The following is a 24,955-nucleotide window of genomic DNA, read 5'->3' as shown; positions in this document are numbered from 1 at the left end:
TAATAGCACTTTAAATCATCCCGCTGAAAGCTCTGACTTGTGTGAGAAATAAGACAACAAGAGATACAATTTTCAAAAGAGACCAAGTCCCATTTTAAAAACTGCCTGCGGGCCAGATTTTCAAAAGTATTTCGGTGCCTATAAATGCAGAGAGGTACCTCGTGAGATTTTCAAACATGGCTAAGAGGGTTAGCTCACTCGCTCCTACTGAAGCCAGTGGAAGTTAAATGCCTCCCCTGCCTCCCTTTCGATCTACCAATAATCTGGCTAAAAATGAACGGAACACGGCAGGTTTGAAAGCTGCGTCTGGCTGCACAAAGCAGGGAGCGAGAAGAAAAGTGCATCTGTCAGTGACCCTTCTGAAACAGCTGACAACAGAGGGCAACGTGGGCTAGCGATTAGAGCCATTGGCTCAGAAAAGACCAGATTCCCTCGGTGCCTTGGCCAGGTGTCCTTAGCCTCAAGCCCACTTGTGAGGCTGCACTGACTGGCTGCAGCTCCCCTGGCAAAGTGGGGATCGATCTGTTACAAACCCCTTCCCGGCAACGCTCTAATGCTGGGGACCATCTTCCTTCCTTCCCCTCCCTCTCTCACTCTCTCTCATGGGTGTGGAGCTACCTGGGCTAAATCCTGCAGTCCCTGCCTCAATCAATATTAAATGGAAGCAAGAGTTTAAAGGAAGGCTGGACTGGTCACGATTCTGTCTGATTTCTAGCCCAAGGGCATTACTCACAATTACACAGCTTCTCCTTTGCACCAAGGTAAAGAGGAGTTTAAAGGAGCATAAATTACACTCACACCGACTTCCAGGCCCTTGTGCATTACCATGGTGGAAAGGGGCTTAGTGCAAATGAGAATCCGGTCCCCAGGTTCACTTATAAGGGGCTGAATGTTGTCAGCGGTGGTACAGATAAGACCACAGAAATCATAAAGCTATTCGAGCACAATGTCTCCCCAGGCCAGTTCCTGTAAGGGCCTGTTATAAACCTCCCAGTAACACGGACTGACAATGGTACAAAGCCCTATTTACTGCTCTAGGGTTCCCAGCGAAAATGCTTTACAGCGTACAGTGCTTTAAGGAACTGAAGGTAGGTGCTGAAACTAAAAGCAGCTGAGCACCCACCACTCCTCTGGACTTAGCTTAGTTCAGTGGGTGCCCAGCACATCACAGCAAGTGCCTCAGCACCATGCAGAATTGGACCCTTACAGTATATACAGAAATATCTTCATGCACTGTGGGGGTGGAGCGGGGCAGCTGTTTGACAGCCCCACAGCAGCCCTGAGCGGTGGCTTAGGGCAGGAAGTGGAAAGGAGCCATGTAGCCAACTGCAGCGACAGGAGCACTTTTACACTCATGTGATTACCAGGCTGGGCCAGAAAATTTCCCATTGCACAAAAAATTTTCAAGATATCAAAAAATTTTCTCGTCTCGAACTGAGATGAAAAGTTAAAATCTCAAAATGTTTCCGAGAACCAAAAATCATTTTTGGATTGTGTGAAAGGAAGTGTTTTTGTTTTAATATTTTTGAAAATGTTTCCTTTCAATTTTGACTATATAAAATTTTGACCATGTTAAACTTAAAATGATTTCAAATATAAATAGTTTAAACTTCTCAGCAATTCATCATTTTGAACTGGAGTTTTTCAATTTTGAAACTTTTAATACATGTCAAAAAATTCATCAAAGCTTACCCTTTTCCCCTGGGGAAAAAAAAATTCTCCATTTCAACAAGTGTGCATTTTCCAACAAAGAAATGTTTCTTCTAAAGACTTGACCAGCTCTAGTAATTTACTCACATGGGACGTTGGCCAAGGAACCAGAGCCAGCTGCTCTCATCCTGCTGAAAGCACCCTCAGGGATGTCAAGTCACCATCCACTCATGACCTCAGTTTGAAAGCTCAATGGAAATCTGGGCCCTCCTGCAGCCCCTTTGGGTTCAGTAACCTGAGATCAGATTCAGGCCCTTAGTCATTCAATTTTTATTGGCACTCAGAGAATCATAGAAATGTCAGACTGGAAGGAACCTTGAAAAGTCATCCAGGTCCTGCCTCAGCACAGGGGTCTGGACAAGTAAACCTGGATCATCTCTTACAGGTGTTTGTTCAACCTGCTCTTCAAAACCTCCAGTGACGGGGATTCCACAACCTCCCTTGGAAGCTAGTTCCAGAGCTGAACTCCCCTTAGAGTTAGGAACTTTTTCCAAATATCTACCCCAAACATTCCCTGCTGCAGATTAAACCCATTACTTCTTGTCCTGTCTCTAGTGGACATGGAGAACAAAAAATCCTCTTTAAAACAGTCCTTATCATATGTGGAGATGTGTGTCTAACAAGTGGTGTGTAACACATTTGTTGTATCATCCATCAAAGAAACACAGACACTAAGTGGGATGAAAAGGGCCGGATTCTGCTCTCAGAATCACTGGAGTAAATCCAGAATAACTCCACTGACTGCAACACAGCTCCTTCAGATTTACAGTGTAGTAAACCAGAGCAGAATCTGACCCAGAGAATTTAAGAGGTCACCTTTCTTATTACACAATAAGCTGAGCTTGATGCATTGAACAGATAAAAAAGGCAAGACACACGAACATCAATTCTGGGTCTTTTTAATGAGTGACAGTTTGAACGACAGCTTGAACAACAACAAGTTGTGATGTAAACAGGCAGCGCGAGCAGGCTCAGGCACCAGGAGAGCTCCAGTCATTGATAATGTGTTATTAGATGGCGCAGAGGGGCTGGAACATAGGGCTCTGTGGATCTCGCCTTTGGGGAAAACTAGCAGACTCTAGAGCAGCATTTCTCAGCCTTTTGGATACCAGGGACCGCCTGGCTGCCTTCCTAAACTGTGTCAGGGAGATCTCAGGGACCGGCACTGGTCCACGGACTGGTCATTGAGAAACACTGCTCCAGAGGAAACACTGGACTAGCAGCTCCAGCCCTGGCCTGGGGAGAGATTCCCATCCCTCCCATCTCCTCCCGCATCCGTCCTTCCCCTTCCCAATCCCATTGTACATCCATGTAATGTTACTGCAAAGGCATCATGTGCCTGCTGAGGATCAGGGGAGCTGTGGCATATACAGGGGCTGCACGTCCCCTCTGCAGGCTCCTGCCATCTGTCCAGGGAAGCCACAGCCTTTCAGCTGTGTCCGGGTCCCCCTGCACGTGGGGGAGGATGATGAGGACAATTATTGTGTTACCATAGCACTCAGCAGCCCTGGTTATGGACCAGGCCTCATTGTGCTAGGTGCTGCACAAACACAGAACAAAGAGACAGTCCCTGCCCCAAAGAGCTTCCAATCTAATACACATGTGACGTGTAAAGTCATCTACACCACGATGTCTTTACATCCCAAGAGGAGATTTCCCACCTGATGAGACTGGACTCTGTGGGGGTCTTCTGACTTTTTATTTCTAAACAGAGAAGGGGAGAAAATAAGTAAAAAAGGCGACTGAGACAGACAGAGCGTTCTTCCAGCGGCTACTTCCGATCAGCAGAGAACCAGCCATCAGTTCCCACGTGTGCATTCCCCTGCACGAGACAGTTCAGGGTTTTACATGTTTCCCTCTGGCCGGTCGCTGCATCGTGCGCCCATTGTGATTCCGCGAATTGAAACCCAGTTGAGTGTATAAGATTCCATCCTGTTTGGTGACAATTAGTAAATTTAGCCAGCTCGTTGTAAAATGAAGGGATACAGGGTGTGAGAACACCAAACATCCACGTGAGTTTAGCCTGATGAAAAATTCCCTCTCATCTCTGATTCTCCTGATTGTCCTGTAAACTGTGCGTGTTATCAGAATGGAAATCAGTGTCAAATTCTGACTTTAAGAACTCACCTGCTCATTATATTTTGCTAGACCCAAACCTGGTATAAATGGATAGTCTCCTATTGAGGTCAGTGAGCTTGGACTCAGGCCCACAGCACCTGTCACTGCAAAATCTTCATGTGCTTTACAAATATAATTTCTTCTGGCTCTTTATCTTATAAGTGCCAAAAATGTTCGCAGCTGCACAAAAACCCTGTAAAGGGTACAGTCAGAACCAATAAAATATCAAACTTCCCAACATCCTTGCGCAGTAAACCTTGTTATTCACTTTTTACACATGGGGAAACTGAGTCACAGAGTACTAAGTGGCTTGCCCACTATCCCACAGTAAATTGGTACCATTGTTAGCAGTAAGGCTCTTTGCTCCCCTTCTGCTACTCCAACAGCTAGATCTCTCTTTCACCTTTCAAAACAAATTGGTTTAAGTGCCAAATATATGAAGCTGATGGATTAGAAATGCCTGAAACAGACATATTGATTTAGACAGAGACAGTTTGCAAAGAGCCGTACCTGTTGCTCCTCGGAAGCTGGGGGTGCTGAGACCCTGGGCTGGAATCCTGGAACAAACAAAGACAACAGTCAAAGTTCCTCTTCCAATGGTCACTCCCCCAACTGGTTCATTGACTTATGGTGCATCCGAGCTGTAGGTGTGCAGGACACCACCAAGCATGGCAAATGGAGAGAGGCTCATCAGAAAGGCTAGTGCTCTTTGTGAGCTATACACCAGGTGCCTGAGCCAATGGAAGTAGAAGCCCTTTCTACATCGCTCCCTTTGTCACGGAGAACAAAGCCATTCTCCCGACACAGGAAATTCAAGTTTCAGAAAACAAACATTCGGAGATCAGTGCTGGCAGTTGTGATATTTGCAGCGTGTTCATGTGTTGGACGGGACAGTTGCAGTCCCCAGTAGCAAGCAGGGGAGCAGGATTTCTCTCTGTGGGGGAGTGTCTGGGCTGGGCTGTGTTTATTACCTAGCGTGGAAGGGCAGAGGGTCCGGACGAGGCTCAGAGACACCACCAGCAGCAGCAGACCAGCTCCAGCCGCAAGGGGCACAATGTAATGTGAGCACTTGCTGGCAGGGGCTGTGGAGGAAGCAAAAAAACAGACAAAAGTGCCTGACTTGAGCAAAGTGGGCCTTAATGCCACCACATCCAGCTTTTCCCTCCTGAGCACATTTCACCACCGGCCTTAACCCCTGAGGCGTGAGGATACAGAAGCCTTCAGCATTTTTTACCCTCTGTGCCCCCTCTCTCTCAGGTGAATTCTTTCCCCTGTCATCAGTATCTTCTCTGCACCGTCTGCCATCTACAAAATCCTCCCTCTAGGTCTTTCCTCACCTCATCACCTCTCCATCACTTTGCATATCTCATCGGGAAACATCTCTCTTCTCAAATGCCCTTTTACTCATGAGATATATTATTTTTTAACTCTTTACTGTGCTTTATATGTACAATCGGGGTGTAAAATCAGAGCTACATTGTTTTGTGGTCCCTGTAATGTCTCAATTCACCTTTCCCCAAATTCTCTAGAAAAATTCTATGTAAGACATAGATATTCCAGCTTTCTGTGAAGGAAAGTTATGTAGAAGTAGCTCTGATTGTGGCCACTTTACTCTTCTTTCACATCTGAGTCTCCCTTGGTCTCAAATATCATATCACTCAGCTGCAGGATATTTGGTACTTTTCTTCACACTACTGCCGGAAGAGTTGAATTTGATTTCACAGGTGAAATTCTTCCCACTGGTCCAGGTGTCCATGGGGACGCTGATGTGATTTATGAGGGTTAAAGATCCATCCCTTGCTTTCAGTGAGCGTGTCAGCCCCTGTTCCTGCAGCTCCCCAGAAACACTCCAGGAAACATGGACTGGGCTGGAGACTCCATGGATCACACAAGCCAGATTCGCTGTCCCAGTGACTTAACTGCCACGTGGAAATGGGACCAGAAGCATCACCCAGCTGCTGTTGGCATAACTGTCTGAGAGGAAGGACGTGGCAAATTCAGTGCGATAATCAGATGAGCTGCAGTCTGATTAATCTTTCACTAAGAGAAACAATGTGGGTGAGGTAATATCTGTTATTGGATCAACTTCTGTTGGTGAAAGAGGCAAACTTACACAGAGCTCTTCCTTCAGGCCTGGGAAATCTATTGAGTGTGTCATTTCCCAGACCTGAAGGAGCTCTGCGTAAAGTTGAAAGCTCGTCTCTCTCACCAACAAAAGTTGATGCAATAAAAGCTATTACCTCCCCCACCTTGTCTCTCTCAGATCCTGGGACCAAGACAGGTCCAGCAAAACTACATACTATCTTATGCTAAGGCTCTAATTCAAAGACAAAGAAGCTATTGAAAAAGGAAGACATATTAAATCTAAAGAGGAGAAATAGCACAATACATATCTGCATTAGCCAGAAGGAAAGTCGTGTGCAATTTTATAAATTGATGCCCTCTAAGGAACCTTTCATTAACTCAAAACATTGCATGAAATAATCATGGCTCTTAGGTTAGAAATATTCCCAACCTGGGTGCCTTGAACAGATAGAGAAACTTCTAAGGCTTTTTTGAGCCTTTTCAAATTTTGTTCTCTTGTTTATTAAAAATACACATTATAGTCTTTCTGTATACATAGAATTTAATGTTTAGCTGATCTTTTTGGCCTGAAGTACTCTTTCCCTTTAACCGTTCATCAATAGCTCTAGTATCTGGTTACATTTTAATGGGAACATGAAATGTGCTTTGTCAATCAGTTAATAGCCTCCTTAAACAAGCTATGATTCCCTACCTCCAACAATCAGTGTGGATCCATTCCCAAAGATTGGGTAGCTGGTCATTGTAACTGCACAGTAGTAAATGCCAGACTCAGTCTTTTGGATATTGCTGATTTCCAGCGTTGAGTCTCACGTTTACAAACAAATTTACTTACATTTTGATCATTGAAACACTTCTTAATGTGTGTGGGTGTCTCGCCTTCTCTTCTCAAATACTAAAACACTTCCCCTCCTCCTTCCAAGTTTTCTGTGGAAGAACAGTGGATCTTTGCAGTGTCACTAACTTCAACAAACTGGATCCGCTGAGTCTGGTACAGCAATAACTGCACTCCTAGCACTGGAGAAATCAAACATTGTTATAGTCAGTTTCCATCAGGTCTGGATAGTTCAGCAATGGCATATACTTCACCTGATAATATTTATGCTCTGCAGCTTAAATGCTAAAAAACCTGCAATAACTTTGTTCAAGTAAATGGAAATGCAATTAAAATCCAGGAAAATTTCAAAATATATCCCATATATTCAACAAGGATGTCCTATTGAAGAGGCTGTTTTCTCAATTCCAAAGCTTAATGCAGATGTTTTACCTAAGGAAGATAAAACCAGATACTCAGCAAAGATCATTTTAGGAAAAAAAAAGTGAAAGAAAGTCCTGACACACTAGCCCAAAAGCTGACGCCTAGTGCACTGCTGCAGAGACGGGGTACAGTATGTTGGTCATTTCCAGTGAGGGACGCCTCCGAGGAGCATGTGCTGTCATGGTAGATACTGGGGTGTGTGTGGGTGGTTTAACGAATCTACAGAGGATACGGTATTTCTTGTAGAATTTCTCTGCATTCCACTGGCACAAGGGTGTGCTATAATGATTAATAACAATTTTAAACAACATCCAGTACCTGGCACAATGTTTCCTATGTATAAACTGAATAAATGTGCCCATCTGACTTCACCCCATTGACTTTCAAAGGAAAATGCTCCTACAGCACTTAGTTGCTTTTGACAATTCTAACCTAAGTCTCTCCCAAACACTCCATGTTTGGTCCATCTTTGTACTGTGTTTCTTGGTGGTACGATGCTGACCAGGAGTGAGTATTTGGAGTTTCAACTTGTGTGAGAAATAAGACAATGAAGAATATGATTTTCAAAAGCACCCAAGTCCCATTTTCAAAAGTGACTTGGGCCAGATTTTCAAAGGTGTTTATGGGCCTATAAATGCAGAGAGTGCCTAGCGGGATTTTCAAACATGGCTAAGAGGGTCAGGGACCTCACTTCTACTGAAGTCAATGGAAGTTAAGCGCCTCCCCTGCCTCTCTTGGGATCTAGCAATAAACTGGCTGAAAATGAACTGAACGGGGCTGATGCAAAGCTGCGTCTGGCTGCACAAAGAAGCGATAGAGAAGAAAAGTGCATCTCAGTGTCTCTTCTGAAACAGCTGACAATAGAGGGCAATATGGGTGAGCAAAAAGAGGCATTGATTCAGAAAAGCACAGATTCCCTGGGTGCCTTGGCCACGTCTCCTTAGACTGTACCCCGTTTTCTGAGGCTGCACTGCCTGGCTGCATCTCCCCTGGCAAAATGGGGATTGATCTGTCACAAACCCCTTCCCGGCATCTCTCTAGTGCTGGGGACCATCTATCTCCTTCCTTCCCCTGCTTCTCTCCCACCCTCCCACTGCTGGGGAGCGATCTGGCCAGACTCCTGCAGTCCCTGACTGAGGCAATGTTACGTGGAAGCAGGAGTTTGGCTGATGGACGACGACTGGACTGGGCAAGATTCTGCCTGATTTCTAGCCCAAGGGCATTACTCACAATTACACAGCTTCCCCTTTGCACCAATGGAACGGGGAGTTTAGAGGAGCAGAAATTACACTGACACCCACTTCCAGGCCCCTGTGTGTTACCATGGTGGAAAGGGGCTTAATCATCAAGAGACCTGATTGTCCTTTGCACTATGTTCTCATGTCCCCAGACTCGCTGTTAAGACACTGAATGTTCGCAAAAAGAAAAGGAGTCCTTGTGGCACCTTAGAGACTAACCAATTTATTTGAGCATGAGCTTTCGTGAGCTACAGCTCACTTCATCAGATGCATACCGTGGAAACTGCAGCAGACTTTATATATACACAGAGAATATGAAACAATACCTCCTCCCACCCCACTGTCCTGCTGGTAATAGCTTATCTCATGCTCAAATAAATTGGTTAGTCTCTAAGGTGCCACAAGGACTCCTTTTCTTTTTGCGAATACAGACTAACACGGCTGTTACTCTGAAACACTGAATGTTATCAGTGGTACCACAGACAAGAATATAGAAATCTTAATGCTAGTCAAGCACAATGTTTCCCCAGCAAAGTCCCTTATAAGAGAAAGTGCCTGTTCTAAACCTCCAAGTAATACCGCTTAACAATGGCACGATGCTTTATTGCTCCCGGGATCCCAGCAGAATACGTGCAGTGCTTTAAGGAACTGAAAGTAGGTTCTGATCCTAAAAGCAGCTGAGCGCCCACCACTCCCCGGGACTTTGCTGAGAGTTGTAGGTGTCTAGCACATCTCAGCAGGTGCCTCAGCACCATGCAGGATTGGGCCCTTATGCTGTGTCTAGACATATCTTCATCCATCCACTGCAGGGGTGGGGTGGGACAGCTGTTTGACAGCCCCACAGCAGCCCCGCACAGTGGCTTAGGGCAGGAGCCATGTAGCTACATTTTACACTCATGTGATTACGGAGGCTGGGCAGAAGATGGTTTTTCCATCCCACAAAAATTGTTAAAAGATCGAAAAATTTTCCTTTCTTGAGCTAGGATGAAAATCAAAATCTCAAACATTTTTCTTGAACCAAAAATCCAAAGATCATTTCTGGTTTGGGGGAAAGGAAGCATTTTGGTTTAACAATTTTGAAATTTTTCCTTTCAATTTTGACCATGTAAAATTTTGACCGTGTTATTTTTTTGCAACTATAATTAGTTTAAACTGCTAAGCAAGACGCCATTTTGAACTGGAGAACCGGAATTATTCATTTTTCAGTTATGAAACTTTAAGATAAATTGAGGAAAGCACCCTCAGGGACTGCAAGTTAACATTCATTCAAGACCTCAGTTTGAAGACTCATTGGAAATCTGGACCCTCTTGCAGCCCCATTGGGTTCACTACTCAGGGTAATACGAGATCAGATTCAGGCTCTTCGTCATTCTATGAATGTCCATGAAAAAATGAATCACAGAAATTTCAGGCTTTAAGGGACCTTGAAAAGTCATCAAGGTGCTGCCTTAGCACAGAGGTCTGGATAAGTTAACTTAGACCATCCCTGACAGGTCCAATGTATTCTTTCAACCTCCAATGATGGGGATTCCACAACCTTCCTTGGACGCCTGTTTCAGAGCTGAACTCCCCTTAAAGTTAGAAAGTTTTCCCTAATATCTAACCTAAATCACCTTGATTCAGATTAAGCCCATAACTTCTTGTCCATCTTCCCTTGGGCATGGAGAACAATTGATCACCATCCTCTTCAAAACAGCCCTTACCCTATTCCAAGATGTGTGTGGAACAAGTGGTGTGTAACACATTTGTTGTATCATCCATCAAAAGAAACACAGAGGCTAAGTGGGATTAAAAAGGGCCAGATGCTGCTTCCAGAGACACTGGTGTAAATCCGGAGTAACTCCACTGACTATAACAGAGCTCCTCCAGGTTTACACTGCTGCATACCAGAGCAGACTCTGGCCCAAGGAATTTAAGAGGTCACCGTTCTTATTACACAATAAGCTGAGCTTGATGCATTGAGCAGGTAAAAAAGGCAACACACACAAATCACTAGTGGGGTTGCCATCCCTTTTTAATGAGAGACAGAATGACAGCTTGAAAAACAACAAGTTGTGATGTAAACAGGCAGAGCGTGCAGGCTCAGGGCCTAGGAGAGCTCCAGTCATCGATAACGTGTTGTTATCGTTAGATGGTACAGAGGGGCTGGTGCATGGGGGCCTGTGAATCTTGCTCATGAGGGGGAAGCAGCAGCCTGCAGAGGCAGCCCTGTAATAGCAGCTCCCAGACTGGCCTGGGGAGAAATTCTCATCCCTCTCAGCTCCTCCCGCATCCATCCTTCCCCTTCACAATCCCATTGCACGCCCATGTAACGTTACTGCAAAGGGACCATGTGCCTGCTAAGGATCAGGGAAGCTGGGAGCTGTGGCGTATACAGGGGCTGCACGTCCCCTCTGCAGGCTCCTGCCATCTGGCCTCACTCTCTGCAGGGAAGCTGCAGCCGTTCAGCTGTGCCTGGGTCCCTCTGCACGTGGGGGATTATGATGATGATGACAATTATTGTGTTACCATAGCATCCAGGAGCCCCAGTTGTGCTAGGCACTGCACAAAACACAGAACAAAGAGACAGTCCCTGCCCCAAAGAGCTTCCAATCTAATACACAAGTGACGTGTAAAATCATCTACACCATGATGCCTTTATATCCGAAAAAGGAGATTTCCCACCTGATGAGGCTGGACTCTGTGGGGGTCTTCTGACCTTTTATTTCTAAACAGAGAAGGGGAGAAAATACAAAAAGAAAGGAGACTGAGACAGACAGAGCCTTCTTCCAGCTGCTACTTCCAATCAGCAGAGAACCAGCCATCAGTTCCCACGTGTGGATTCCCCTGTGCCAGAGAGTTCAGGGTTTTACACGTTTCCCTCTGGCCGATCGCTGCATTGTGCGCCCGTTGTGATTCCGTGAATCGCAATCCAGATGAGCGTGTAAGATTTCACCCTGTTTGGCGACATTTAGTAAAATTAGCCCCCTCCTTGTAAAATGAAGGGACACAAGCTGAGACAGAACTGAACATCTAAGTGAGTTTAGCCTGATTAAAAATTCCCTCTCATCTCTGATTCTCCTGCTTGTCCTGTAAACGGTGCGCGTTCTCAGAATGGAAACCAGCCCTGGATTCTGACTTTAAGAACTCACCTGTTGATAATATTTTGCCAGATCCAAACCCCATGTCTACTATGAGGTCACTGAGCTTTGAATCAGGCCTACGGCACCTGTCACTGGAAAATCTTCATGTGCCTTACAAATATAATTTGTTATAGCTCTTTATCTTTTAAGTGCCAAAAATGTTCCCAGCTGCACAAAAACCCTGTAAAGGGTACAGTCAGAACCAATAAAACATCCAACTTCCCATCATCCTTGTACAGTAAGTCTAGTTATCCACTTTTTACATATGGGGAAACTGAGTCAGAGTAGTAAGTGACTTGCCCATTATCAGTAGCTAGTATTAAAGCTCATAGTAAGACTCCGACCTCCCTTCCTGCTACTCCAACAGCTAGATCTCCCTTTCACCTCCTCCTTCCAGATCAATCAGTTTAAGTGCCAAATATATGAAGCTGATGGATTAGAAATGTCTAAGACAGACACATTGACTTAGACACAGACAGTCTGTAAAGAGCCGTACCTGGTGCTCCTCGGAAGCTGGCGGTGCTGAGACCCTGGGCTGGAATCCTGGAACAAACAAAGACAACAGTCAAAAGTTCCTCTTCCACGGTTACCCCCCAGCTGTACTTACTGGCTAATGGTGCGTCCGAGCTGTGGGTGCGCAGTGCACCACCATGCATGGCACATGGAGAGGGGCTCGTCAGAAAGGCTAGTGCTCTTTGTGAACTACACACAAGGTGCCAGGGCCAGGGGCAGTAGAAGCCTTTCCACATCGCTCCCTTTGTCACGGAGAACAAAGCCGTTCTCCCGACACAGGACATTCAAGTTTCGGAAAAAAAACATTCGGAGATCAGTGCTGGCAGTTGTGACATTTGCAGCGTGTTCGTGTGTTGGACGGGACAGTTGCAGTCCCCAGTAGCAAGCAGGGGAGCAGGATTTCTCTCAGTGGGGGAGTGTCTGGGCTGGGCTGTGTTTATTACCTAGCGTGGAAGGGCAGAGGGTCCAGACGAGGCTCAGAGACACCACCAGCAGCAGCAGACCAGCTCCAGCCGCAAGGGGCACAATGTAATGTGAGCACTCCCTGGCAGGGGCTGTGGAGGAAACAAATAAACAGACAGTTGACAAGAAGGTGTGAGTAACAGTAGGGGGAAATTACTATTGGGGAAATAGGCTGAAATGGGCCACTGTCACTACCGCTTCAAAAGTTTTTTTTCCTCCCTTGGTATCCTGCTGCTAAGTGAATTGTCTCATTAGACTGACCTCACACTTGGTAAGGCAACTCCCATCTTTTCATGTATTTATACCTGCTCCTGTATTTTCCACTCCATGCATCTGATGAAGTGGGTTCTAGCCCATGAAAGCTTATGCCCAAATACATTTGTTAGTCTCTAAGGTGCCACAAAGACTCCACGTTGCTTTTGCTGATACAGACTAACATGGCTCCCACTATGAAACCTGTCGTTGGAAAACATCTCTCTTCTCAAATACCTCTCAATTCCCCTTTACTCCTGGTATTTATTATTATTTAGCACTTTACAGGGATTCATTTGTACAATCTGGGTGAAAGCTGCCCTAGAGATCAGAGCTACTTTGTCTTGTGGTCCCTGTAATGTCTCAATTCACATTTCTCCAAATTCTCTAGAGAAATTCTAACTAAGACATAGAATAATCCCGCTTTCTGTGATGGAAAGTTACATAGAAGGAGCTCTGACTGTGGCCACTTCACCCCTATTTCACATCTGAGTCTCCCTTAACCCTCAAATATAATATCACTCACCTGCAGGATACCTGGTACTTTTCTTCACACTGCTGCTGGAAGAGTTGAATTTGACTTCACAGGTGAAATTCTTCCCACTGGTCCAGGTGTCCATGGGGACGCTGATGTGATTTATGAGGGTTAAAGATCCATCCTTTGCTTTCAATGAGCGTGTCAGCCCCTGTTCCTGCAGTTCCCCAGAAACACTCCAGGAAACATGGACCGGGCTGGACACTCCATGGATCACACAGGCCAGATTCGCTGTCCCAGTGACTTGAATGTCATGTGGAAATGGGACCAGAAGCATCACCCAGCTGCTGTTGGTATAACTATCTGAGCAGAAGAAGGTGGAGAATTTAGTGAGCTGCAGTCTGATTAAAGATGTTAGTCTTTCACTAGGACTTCTCACACTTCTTGGTGAGAGAGACAAGCTTTTGAGCTTACACAGATCTCTTCTTCAGGTCTGGGAATTTACTCAGAGCTCCTTGCCAGCTCGAAAGCTTGTCTCTCTCACCAACAGAAGTTGGTCCCATAAAAGCTATTACCTCACCCACCTTGTGTCTCTAATACCCTGAAACCAACACAGCTACAACAATCACTGAGACATTAATTCAAAGAAACACATCTATTAGAGAAGGAAATAGTAAATCACCACACTACCGCTAACTAGATTGTAGCGCAATATGTATCTGCACTAGCCAGGAGGAAAACTGTGTGCAAATTTTAAATTTTTTATAAACATTTCATTAACTCAACATATAGTTTCATGTAGTCGAGGCTCTTAGGTTAGAAATATTCCCTACCTGGGTGCCCTGAACAGTCAGAGAAACGTCAATAGTTTATTTTTGGCACTTTCAAGTTTTAACATTTTTACTTATAAAATGTATGTGTATTATATCCCCTTTGTACCCATAGTATTTAATGTTTAGCTGAACTGTTTGCATTAAAGCATGCTTTCCTTTGAACCATTCATCAATAGCTATGGTATCTTGTTTCATTTTAATAGGAACATGAAATATGGGTTGTTAATCAATTATTAGTCTCATTAAACAAGTTATGTGGTTCCTTACCTCCAACAATCAGCGAGGATCCATTCCCGAAGATCAGGTAGCTGCTGTATTTATATGCACAGTAGTAAATACCAGACTCCGTCTTTTGGATTGTGCTGATTTCCAGTGTAGAGCTGTGTCTCTCATGTTTGCAAGCAAATTTACTTAGATTTTGATCATCCCAACAGTGCTTAATGCATGTTGGTGTCTCACCTTCTCTTCTCAAATACCAAAACACCTTCCATCCTCCTCCTTTCAAGTCTTCTGTGGAAGAACAGTGGATCTTGGCGGTGTCATTAACTTCAACAAACTGGATCCGCTGAGTCTGGTGCAGAAATAACTGCACTCCCAGCACTGGAGAAATAAAATATTGTTATAGTCAGTTTCCATCAGGTCTCCAACTGCCACAGATGGAATGGATAGCTCAGCAAAAGAAATTACTTAATCTGATAATATTTATTCTCTGCATCCCAAATGCTAAAATAACCTGCTATTAAAATGCAGCTAAAGCTTGAAGACATATCATGTTCAAAACCAGTGTCCTACTGAAGAGGCTGTTCTCTCAATTCCAAAGCTTAATGCAGAAGTTTTATCTAAGGAAGATAAAACCAGATACTCGGCAAGGATCATTTTCATTAAACAAGTAGAACAAAATCCTGACACACTGGCCCAAAGGCTGATGCCCAGTGCACTGCTGGGCAGTGACTGGGTACAGTGTCTTGATTATGTCCAGTGAGGAACGCCTCCAAGGAGGATGTGCTGTGGTGATAGATATTATAGGGGTGGGTTAAAGAGGCTACAGCATATCTTGTAGAATTTCTCTGCATTCCAGTGGCTCAGGGGTGTACTATGATAATTGAGAATAAATTTAAACATCCAGAATATGGATGATCTATAGAAACAAATCCCCATGACTTCAGAGCACAAGTCCCTTTGACTTTCAAAGGAGAATGCTCCTAAATCACTAAGGTCTTCTGAGACTCCCAACGTAAGTCTCTGCCCAGTCTTCCATGTTTGGTTTAAGGTATCATCTTTCTGGCTGGTACAACACAGATATGTAATGATTGTTTGGCATCTTGTCTTGGAGGACTTTAATTGTACCTTAAATAATCACACTGAAAGCTCTGACATTTGAGAAAGAAGACAACGTGGAATGCAATTTTCAAGCGTACAAGTCCCATTCTCAACAGTGACTTAGGGCCAGATGGTCAAAAGTATTTCAGTGCCTATAAAGCAGAGAGGTGCCTCGTGGGATTTTCAAACATGGCTAGGTGGGTTAGGAGCCTCACTCCTACTGAAGTCAATGGAAGTTAAGAGCCTCTGCTTGGATCTATCAATAAACTGGCTAAAAGCAACCTGAACGGGGCTGGTTAAAAAGCTGCGTCTGGCTGCACAAAAAGGAAAGTGCATCTATCAGTGACCCTTCTGAAACAGCTGACAATAGAGGGCAACATGGACTAGAGAATAGAGCCATTGGCTCAGAAAAGACCAGATTCCCTCAGTTACTTGTCCACGTCTCCTTAGACCCTACTCCATTTTCTGAGACTGGACTGACTGGCTGCAGCTCCCCTGGCAAAGTGGGGATCGATCTGTTACAACCCCCTTCCAGGCAACACTCTAATGCTGGGGACCATCTACCTTCTTCCTGCCTTCCCTTTCACTCCCTCCCTCCCATGGTTGGGGTGTGACCCGGGCTAAATCCTGCAGTCCCTGACTGAGGCAATGTTACATGGAAGCAGGAGATTGGCCTGACGAAGGACGACTGGACTGGCCAAGATTCTGCCTGATTTCTAGCCCAAGGGCATTACTCACAATTACACAGCTTCCCCTTTGCCCCAGTGGAACGAGGAGTTTAGAGGAGCAGAAATTACAATGACACCCACTTAAAGGCCCCTGTATGTTACCATGGTGGAAAAGGGCTTAATGCAGATGAGAATCAGGTCCCCAGGCTCGCTGTTAACGGGCTGAATGTTGTCAGTGGCAGTACAGATGAGACCATAGAAATCATAACGCTATTCAAGCACAATGGCTGCCCAGCAAAATCCCTTACAAAAGAAAGCGCCTGTTATAAACCTCCAAGGAACACTGATTGACAACAGCACAATGCTTTACTTACTGCTCGAGGGATCCCAACAAAATGCTTTACAATGTAAATTGCTTTAAGAAACTGGACTTAGGCACTGAACCTAAAAGCAGCCGAGCACCCACCATTCCCCTTGACTTTGCAGAGTGTTGTGTCTGCCCAGCACATCACAGTCAGTGCATCAGCACCTTGCAGGATTGGGCTTTTACACTGTGTATAGAAATCTCTTCATGCACGGTGGGGGTGGAGCGGGGCAGCTGTCTGACAGCCCCACAGCAGCCCTGCACAGTGCCTTAGGGCAGGAAGTGGAAAGGTGCAATGTAGCCAACTGCAGCTACACGAGCAATTTTACATGAATGTAATTACCAGGGCTGGGCAGAAAATGGATTTCCCACCCCACACAAATTTTCAAGATCCTGAAAACTTTTCCTCTCACTAACTAGGATAGAATAATCAAAATCTCAAAAATTTTCCTGGAACCAAAAATCATCATCGGTTTGGATGAAAGGAAGCATTTTGTTTTAAGAATTTTGAAATGTTTCCTTTCAATTTTCACCATATGAAATTTTGACCAGGTTACATTTTATTTAATCAATAACTAGCTTAAACTTCTAAGCATGGCGTCATTTTGAACTGGAGAACCAGAATGGTTCATTTTTCAATTCTGAAACTTTTTGTGAAGTCAAAACATTCATCAAAGCTGACCCTTTTCCCATGGGAAAAAAAATCCCCATTTCAACAAATAGGAGTTTTCAGACAAAGAAATGGTCCCTCTAAAGACCTGACCATCTCTCGTAATAACCCAAATGGGAAGTTGGCCAAGGAACCAGAGCCAGCTGCTCTCATCTTGCTGAAAGCATCCTCAGTGACTTCAAGTCACCATTCATTCAAGTCCTCAATATGAAGGCTCATTGGGAATCAGGGCCCTCCTGCAGCCCTGTTAGGTTCAGTCCTCAGAGTAACCGGAAATCAGATTCAGGCCCTTAGCCATTCATTTTTTATTGGCACTCAGAGAATCATAGACATGTCAGTCTGTAGGGGAAGTTGACAAGTCATCAAGGTCCTGCCTCAGCACAGGGATCTGGACAAGTAAAGCTAGGCCATCCCTGACAGGTGTTTGTTCAACCTGCTCTTTAAAACCGCCAATGATGGGGATTCCACAACCTCCCTTGGAAGCCAGTTCCAGAGCTGAACTCCCCTGAGAGTTAGAAAGTTTTTCCTACCATTTAACCTAAATCTCCCTTGCTGAAGATTAAGCCCACAACTTGTCCTGCCTTTAGTGGAAATGATCACCATCCACCATATTTTGAAGGTGTGCGTGCAACACGTTCCGTTTCAGAGGAGCAGCCGTGTTAGTCTGTATTCGCCAAAAGAACAGGAGGACTTGTGTCACATTAGAGACTCACCAATTTGAGCATAAGCTTTCGTGAGCTACAGCTCACTGCATTGGTTCTCTGTAACACATTGGTTGTAGCATCCATCAAAAGAAACGCAGATGCTAAGTTAGATAGAAAGGGCCAGATTCTGCTCTCAGACACCGGAATAAATTTGGAGTAACTCCAATGACTGCAACAGAGCTCCTACAGATTTACACTGCTGTAAACCAGAGCAGAATTGGGCCCAAAGAATTTAAGAGGTCACCTTTCTTATTACACAATAAAGTGAGATTGATGCATTGAACAGGTAAAAGAGGCAAAACAAACATCACTAGTGGGGTTGCCGTCTGTTTTTAATGAGTGACAGTTCGAATGACAGCTTGAACAACAAGTTGTGATGTAAACAGGCAGCGCGTGCAGGCTCAGGGCCTAGGAGAGCTCCAGTCACCGATAACGTGTTGTTCTCGTTAGATGGCGCAGAGGGGCTGGCCCATGGGGCTCTGTGAATCTCGCCCATGGGGGAAAGCAGCAGCCTGCAGAGGAAGCACTGGAGTAGCAGCTCCCGCAGTGGCCTGGGAAGAGATTCTCATCCCTCCCAGCTCCTCCCGCATCCATCCTTCCCCTTCCCAATCCCACGGCACATCCATGTAACCTTACTGCAAAGGGAGCATGCGCCTGCTGAGGATCAGGGGAGTTGGGAGCTGTGGCGTAGACAGGGGCTGCACGTCCCCTCTGCCGGCTTCTGCCATCTGGCCTCACTCTTTGTGCAGGGAAGCTGCAGCCGTTCAGCTGCGTCCATGTCCCTCTGCAGAGAGAGGGAGGATGATGAGGATGATGATGATGATGAGGATGATGATTGTATTACCATAGAACCCAGGAGCCCCAGTTATGGACCAGAGCCTCTCTGTGCTAGACGTTGCACAAAACATAGGACAAAGAGACACTCCCTGCCTCAAAGAGCTTCCAATCTAATACACAAGTGATGTGTAAGTCATCTACACCATGATGCCTTTATACCCCAAAAGGAGATTTCCCACCTGATGAGGCTGGACCCTGTGGGGATCTTCTGAGCTTTTTATTCTAAACAGAGAAGTGGAAAAAATACAAAAAGAAAGGAGACGGAGACAAACAGAGGCTTCTTCCAGCTGCTATGTCCAATCAGCAGAGAACCAGCCATCGGTTCCCACATGTGGATTTCCCTGCACTTGACAGTTCAGGGTTTTACACTTTTCCCTCTGGCCGGTCGCTGCATCGTGCGCCCGTTGCGATTCCGTGAATCAAAATCCAGATGAGCGTATAAGATTCCACCCTGTTTGGCAACAGTTAGAAAAATTAGCCACCACCTTGCAAAATGAAGGAGGTGATCGGACAGAGCTGAGATCAAGCTTGACATAACTGAACATACAAGTGAGTTTAGCCTTGTGGAAAATTCCCTCTTATCTTGGATTGTCCTGCTTGTCCTCTAAATTGTATGTGTTCAAAACCATCACTGGATTCTGTCTTTAAGAACTCACCTGCTGATCATATTTTGCCAGATCCAAACCCCATATAAATGGACAGTCTCCTATTGAAGTCAGGGAGCTTTGGATCAGGCCCACAGCACCTTGCACTGGAAAATCTTCATGCGCCTAACAAATATAATTTCTTATCGCTCTTTATCTTTAAATGTCAAAAATGTTCCCAGCTGCACACAAAAACCCTGTAAAGAGTATGGTCAGTAACAATAGAACATTAAAGTTCTCATCATTCTTGCGCAGTTAATCTTCTTATCCATTTTTTGCACATGGGGAAACTGAGTCACAGAGCAGGAAGTGACTTGCCCACTATCCCACAGTAAACTGGTACCAGAGGTAGCATTAAAGCTCCTTGCTCCCCTTCTGCTACTCCAACAGCTAGATCTCACATTCACCTTCGCTTCAAGATCAATCTGTTTAAGTATGAAATCTATGAAGTTGGACTGAGGGACTAGAAATGGCTGAGAGAAACTGACACTCTGAGTACATGTTCTTGACCTTAAGAGGGGCTCTGTGTAAGCTCGAAAGCGTGTCTTCCTCACCAAAGAGTAGTTGGTCCAATAAAAGATATTACTTCACCCACCTTGTCTCTCTAATATGGGACCAACACGGCTACAACAAACACTGCACACATTGATTTAGATAGAAACAGTCTGTAAAGAGCCGTACCTGGGGCTCCTCGGAAGCTGGCGGTGCTGAGACCCTGGGCTGGAATCCTGGAACAAACAAAGACAACAGTCAAAGTTCCTCTTCCACGGTCACCCCCCAGCTGTACTTACTGGCTAATGGTGCATCCGAGCTGTGGGTGCGCAGGGCACCTCCATGATGGCACATGGAGAGGGGCTCGTCAGAAAGGCTAGTGCTCTTTGTGAACTACACACCAGGTGCCAGGGCCAGGGGCAGTAGAAGCCTTTCCACATCGCTCCCTTTGTCACGGAGAACAAAGCCGTTCTCCCGACACAGGACATTCAAGTTTCGGAAAACAAACATTCGGAGATCAGTGCTGGCAGTTGTGACATTTGCAGCGTGTTCGTGTGTTGGACGGGACAGTTGCAGTCCCCAATAGCAAGCAGGGGAGCAGGATTTCTCCCTAAGGGAGATGGGCTGGGCTGGGCTGGGCTGCGTTTATTACCTAGCGTGGAAGGGCAGAGGGTCCAGACGAGGCTCAGAGACACCACCAGCAGCAGCAGACCAGCTCCAGCCGCAAGGGGCACAATGTAAAGTGAGCACTCCCTGGCAGGGGCTGTGGAGGAAGCTAAAAACCAGACACAAGTAAGTGGCTGACTTGAGCCAAGAGGGTCGTGATGCCACCACATCCAGCTCTTCCCTCCTGACCCCATTTCACCATGGGCCTTAACCCCCGAGGTGTGAGGATACAGGAGCCTTCAGCATCTTTCAGCCTCTTTCTGTTGTGCCCCTTTCATTAGGCTGATGATTTCTCCTGTAATCAGAATAGTCTCTGCACCTTCTCCCGTCTACAAAATCCTCCCTGTAGGTCTCTCCTCACCTCATCGCCTCTCCACATCTCACCAGGAAACAGCTCTCTGCACCTGCAAGTGCCTCTGTTCCCTTCTCCCTCTGACACTAGTCATCGTTTAACTCTGTAAGGTGCTTTACAGGTACTGTTGGCGTGACATTTTCTATTGAAAATCACTGTCTGTGAGCAGTGCAATTCCCCTTTCCTCCTTTCCCAAAGTTCTCTGCAGATCTGCCTGCTCCTACATATTACCCAATAGGTCACAACTTTCTCTAATTATAAATTACTTTAAGTAGCTCTGACCATGGACACTTTGCATTTCTAATTACCATCATAATCATCATAGCGTCTTGGAGTCCCAGTCATGGACCAGGCCCTCACTGGGCTATTGATCTGACTCCCCTCTACTCCCAGAAGCTAATATAAAATCACTCACCTTGAATATACCTGGCAATTTTCTTAACACTCTTGCCAGAAGAGTTGAATTTAACATCACAGGTGAAAATCTTCCCACTGGTCCAGGTGTCCACCGGGACGCTAATGTGATTTATGAACAGGAAGGATCCATCCTTGGCTTTCAGTGAACGCATCAGACTCTGTTCCTGTAGATCCCCAGAAATACTCCAGGAAATTTGGACTAGGTTGGAAACTCCATGGACTACGCAAGCCAGATCAGCCATCCTGGGGGAGAGGAGGCCGTGGGGAGATGGAGCCAGAGTCAGCACCCAACTGCTGGTGGTGTAACTGTCTGAGCAGGATAAAGCACAGAGCTCAGTGTGAGGCTCAGCTGAGCTGCAGTTTGATTCAGGGGGTTAATCGTACAAGATGAAAGTAGCTCAAAGGATAAATGTGTTGTACAATAGGAAAATATGAAGAATCTGACAAATCAAATGATATCCAGCCCAAACTAAACACATATTTGCACTTAAAAGTATGGAAACTCTGTGGTATCTTAGAAACTGATGCAGTCCTAAGAACATTTCCCAATTTCAAAGTATTGTTTCATTCCAATATGGCTCATAGGTTAAAAATATTCCCAGCATGTGCCCTGAAGACAGAAAACCTTCAAGAGTTTATTTTCCACTAATTTCATATTTTTAATTGTGCAAAATACATTTTTTCTGTTCTTTCAGCATCTAATGTTTATTTGCTCCTTTTTGGTTTCACACAGTCTGGCTTCTAACAATTCAGTCTTTGATAAACAATCACACCAGCTTTTAACATTTTAACGTGCACATGAACTATGTCAGCATTGTCATTCCATTTCTTTTCTAATCATCCAGTTTTGTTTCCTTACCTCCAACAATCAGGGTGGATCCGTTGTCAAAAGTCAAGGTGATGTATGAATTGGTACAGTAATAAACCCCCGAGTCATTCCGTTGGGCATTGTAGATAGCCAGTGTTAAGTTGTGTCCTTCCAATATGCAAGCAACTTTACTTGCATTTTGATTATCTGAGCATCCCTTAACTAACATGGGGGCCTCACCTTCCCGTCTCCTGTACCACCGAGCTGTTATACCTCCTGCTAAAAATTGTTTTTTGGAAGAGCACTGGATCTTCGCTGTATCATTAATGTTCACAAACAGGAACGACTGAAGTTGGTGCAAAAATAACTGCACTTGTACCACTGTAGGAATAAAAGAGGGTGTGTTATTAGAGTCAATTTTCAACAGATCATGATCTGCCCTCAATAAACTGGATAGATCAGAATAAAAACAAATGCAATCGAATGCTATCAGTGCTCTGGCTGTAGAGCATTAGAAACTATACTAAAACTGTGCACAAGTGAATGAAGAGCATCTCAACTGCATCAGAACTGTCCGAAGCTACCCGATATCATGAAAGCCAATATCCTATTGAAAAGGCTCCTTTCTCAATTCCAAACTTTAACACAATGACTAATGCAAAAGCTTTACCCATGAAAGACAAAAGCAGATACTTGGCGAATAGCATGATTGTAATAAACAATATCATGAAAGATGAAATCTAAAAGCACCCGTCTGGTACGCTGCTCAAGTGGAAAAGGTCTAACATCCTGGTGACAAACGCATCCTGGGGGGATGTGCTGTGCTGATAGATGCTTTGAACAAGGTTTTGTTGTTGTTGTTGTTTTAAAGAACTCTTTGGGGACAAACTATTTCTTATCTGCATTTGAATCAAACATGGATCTATTGTTATGATTCGGAAAAATAAAATAACCACCAGGATGCGGCACCATGGAGAACATGCAAGAGATTGTATTAGACATGCTTCTGTGTTGAACTGAGACAGCTTGTACCAGGGCTTCCTGACGGGTCAGGCTATTGCATACGATGCTGGGTAAAGGTGTGATTGTGTAGACAGCACAGTACCTGCTGCCTATGGCAAAGGATTTTCCCAAGGGTTCAGCACTCACAACGGGCCAGCTTTTTTTAAGAGCCCAGCTCCCCCCATTAGGCACCTAACTAACATGATTTTCAAGAGGCCTCTGCCACTCCCACTGGAACACGTACAGCTGGATACTCAAGAGATCAGCTGCCCAATAGGCACCCAATGCACTGAGCACTTGTGAAAATCTAGCCCTTATGTCAGTTCCTGAGGTTACATCTACACTTGGGGGAAAAAAAACAAAAAAAGCCCCCAACCCTCACAGCAGCGAGTCTCAGAGCCTGGGTCAAATGACTCAGGCTCAAGGGGCTTGTGCTATGGGGCTAAGAACAGCAGTGTAGACGTTCCCATTCGGGCTGGAGCCCTGGCTCTGAGACCCTCCCCAATCACTGGGTTTCATAGCCTGGGCTCCAGCCCAAGTGGGAATGTCCACACTGCTACTTTTCGCCCCGGGACCCTGAGTCATTTGACCCGGGCTCTGAGATTCGCTGCCGTGGGGTGTTTCTGGCCGTGTGGACGTACCCTGATGGAGCCTCTGCACTGCAGCTGGGAGGGAGGGGAGACAGACGCGCGCCAGCTGAACCCAGCCAGAGCTCGAAAAATAGCAGTGTGGCCACGGTGGCCTGGGCCAGCCATGCAAGGCCGGACCCCGGCGATCGGGCACAACTGTACTCAGGCCGGGAGCAGAGCCGCTGCACGAGCTGCCGCAGCTACACCCCTATTTATTAGTGCACCAGCTTGGGCAGCTCCGCTCCCAGCTGCCGTGTAGACGTGCCCTGAATAGGAGCCGGGCTCTTCTCAAAATGAGGCTCCACCCAGGGGTGACGAACTCTTGAGAAACCTGAGTGTGGCTTGCTTCAGAAATGAGACCAGGAAACCGCTGTGAGTGGATTTCCAGACTCCGGAACAGCTCAAGCTTTGTCACCTGCCTCCGAACTCTGCAGTTTCTGACCCCGCATGTTTGCGCACCCCAATTCCCATTGATTCGAGTGGAATAGTGCTGGGTGCACCAGGAACGCAGGGTTTGGCCTTGTCAGCCCACAGTCTGTGGGGCTGTAAGGGGCATCCTGGATGCACTGCAAACACTTCATGCAGCACAATACATCATGATTAACCCCCTGATTGGATTCAGGGTAGCAGCCGTGTTAGTCTGTATCCGCAAAAAGAAAAGGAGGACTTGTGGCACCTTAGAGACTAACCAATTCATTTGAGCATAAGCTTTCGTGAGCTACAGCTCACTTCATCGGATGCATGTGAGCAGTGATGAAGTGAGCTGTAGCTCACGAAAGCTTATGCTCAAATGAATTGGTTAGTCTCTAAGGTGCCACAAGTCCTCCTGTTCTTTTTCCCCTGATTGGAGTGGCTTTGGTACCTGTGCATTTTATTTGGCTCCTCATTTGTAACAACAATTCTGAGTTTATCATAGGCAGATCTCAAAGTGTTTTACAAAGGAGGTCAGTATCATTACCCCCATTTTACAGACGGGGAAACTGAGGCAGGAAGTGACTTACTCAAGATCATGCAGTAGTAAAGCCAGGAATAGAACCCAGGTCTCAGGCCTGTGCGCTGCTATCCATTAGGCCACACTGCCTACTGGAGAATTCCTCACCGATATATTTTCTCAAAGTCTCTGGTTTGTGCCAAGAAATTGCATTTTTTTTTCCACACTACTCAAAGGTAAATTGATTTTTGTGTTTACTTCATGGACTCTTCTGCTTCTCCTTTGCTCCAACCATTTCCTTTACAGATGAGCTGGGGGAGCAATTTCCACATCCTTGGTAACCGAAAGCTGGGAGAGAGAACTGAAAAAGCAAACAGCCCAAGCGCTT

At 45.5% G+C, this 24,955-nt stretch overlaps 2 protein-coding genes and 1 pseudogene across 3 annotated transcripts; all 3 read right to left on the bottom strand.

Annotated features, from left to right (window-relative positions):
• Positions 1–3,546: 3,546 nt before the first annotated feature.
• On the bottom strand, positions 3,547–7,214 carry LOC144279400 (immunoglobulin kappa light chain-like; annotated as a pseudogene).
• Positions 7,215–11,177: 3,963 nt separating this feature from the next.
• Positions 11,178–14,945, bottom strand: LOC144280039 (immunoglobulin kappa light chain-like). The gene is made up of 6 exons (XM_077841743.1): positions 14,905–14,945; positions 14,331–14,665; positions 13,282–13,593; positions 12,485–12,595; positions 12,025–12,071; positions 11,178–11,342 (listed from the first exon to the last, which is right to left on the bottom strand). The coding sequence occupies exons 1-6, from the start codon at positions 14,943–14,945 to the stop codon at positions 11,247–11,249; spliced, it is 942 nt and encodes a 313-aa protein (XP_077697869.1). The 3' UTR covers positions 11,178–11,246.
• A 3,235-nt stretch (positions 14,946–18,180) lies between these two features.
• Positions 18,181–22,733, bottom strand: LOC144279863 (uncharacterized). Of its 2 annotated transcripts, XM_077841559.1 has the most exons (7): positions 22,676–22,733; positions 22,057–22,386; positions 21,196–21,507; positions 20,415–20,525; positions 19,952–19,998; positions 18,426–19,077; positions 18,181–18,301 (listed from the first exon to the last, which is right to left on the bottom strand). In XM_077841559.1, exons 1-6 carry the CDS (start codon positions 22,731–22,733, stop codon positions 18,982–18,984), a joined length of 954 nt encoding a protein of 317 aa, XP_077697685.1. In that variant the 3' UTR covers positions 18,181–18,301; positions 18,426–18,981. The 2 variants fall into 2 exon arrangements, 1 of the variants encoding a protein (XP_077697685.1); XR_013348703.1 differs by lacking the exons at positions 18,181–18,301; positions 18,426–19,077; positions 19,952–19,998; positions 22,057–22,386; positions 22,676–22,733 and having other exon boundaries at positions 20,430–20,537; positions 21,196–21,324.
• Positions 22,734–24,955: the final 2,222 nt, after the last annotated feature.

This window comes from Eretmochelys imbricata, chromosome 24, assembly GCF_965152235.1.
Source record: "Eretmochelys imbricata isolate rEreImb1 chromosome 24, rEreImb1.hap1, whole genome shotgun sequence".
Lineage (NCBI taxonomy): Eukaryota > Metazoa > Chordata > Testudines > Cheloniidae > Eretmochelys > Eretmochelys imbricata.
Note: the sequence above shows the minus strand (reverse complement) of the source record. Positions and strands in the feature narration are given on the sequence as shown.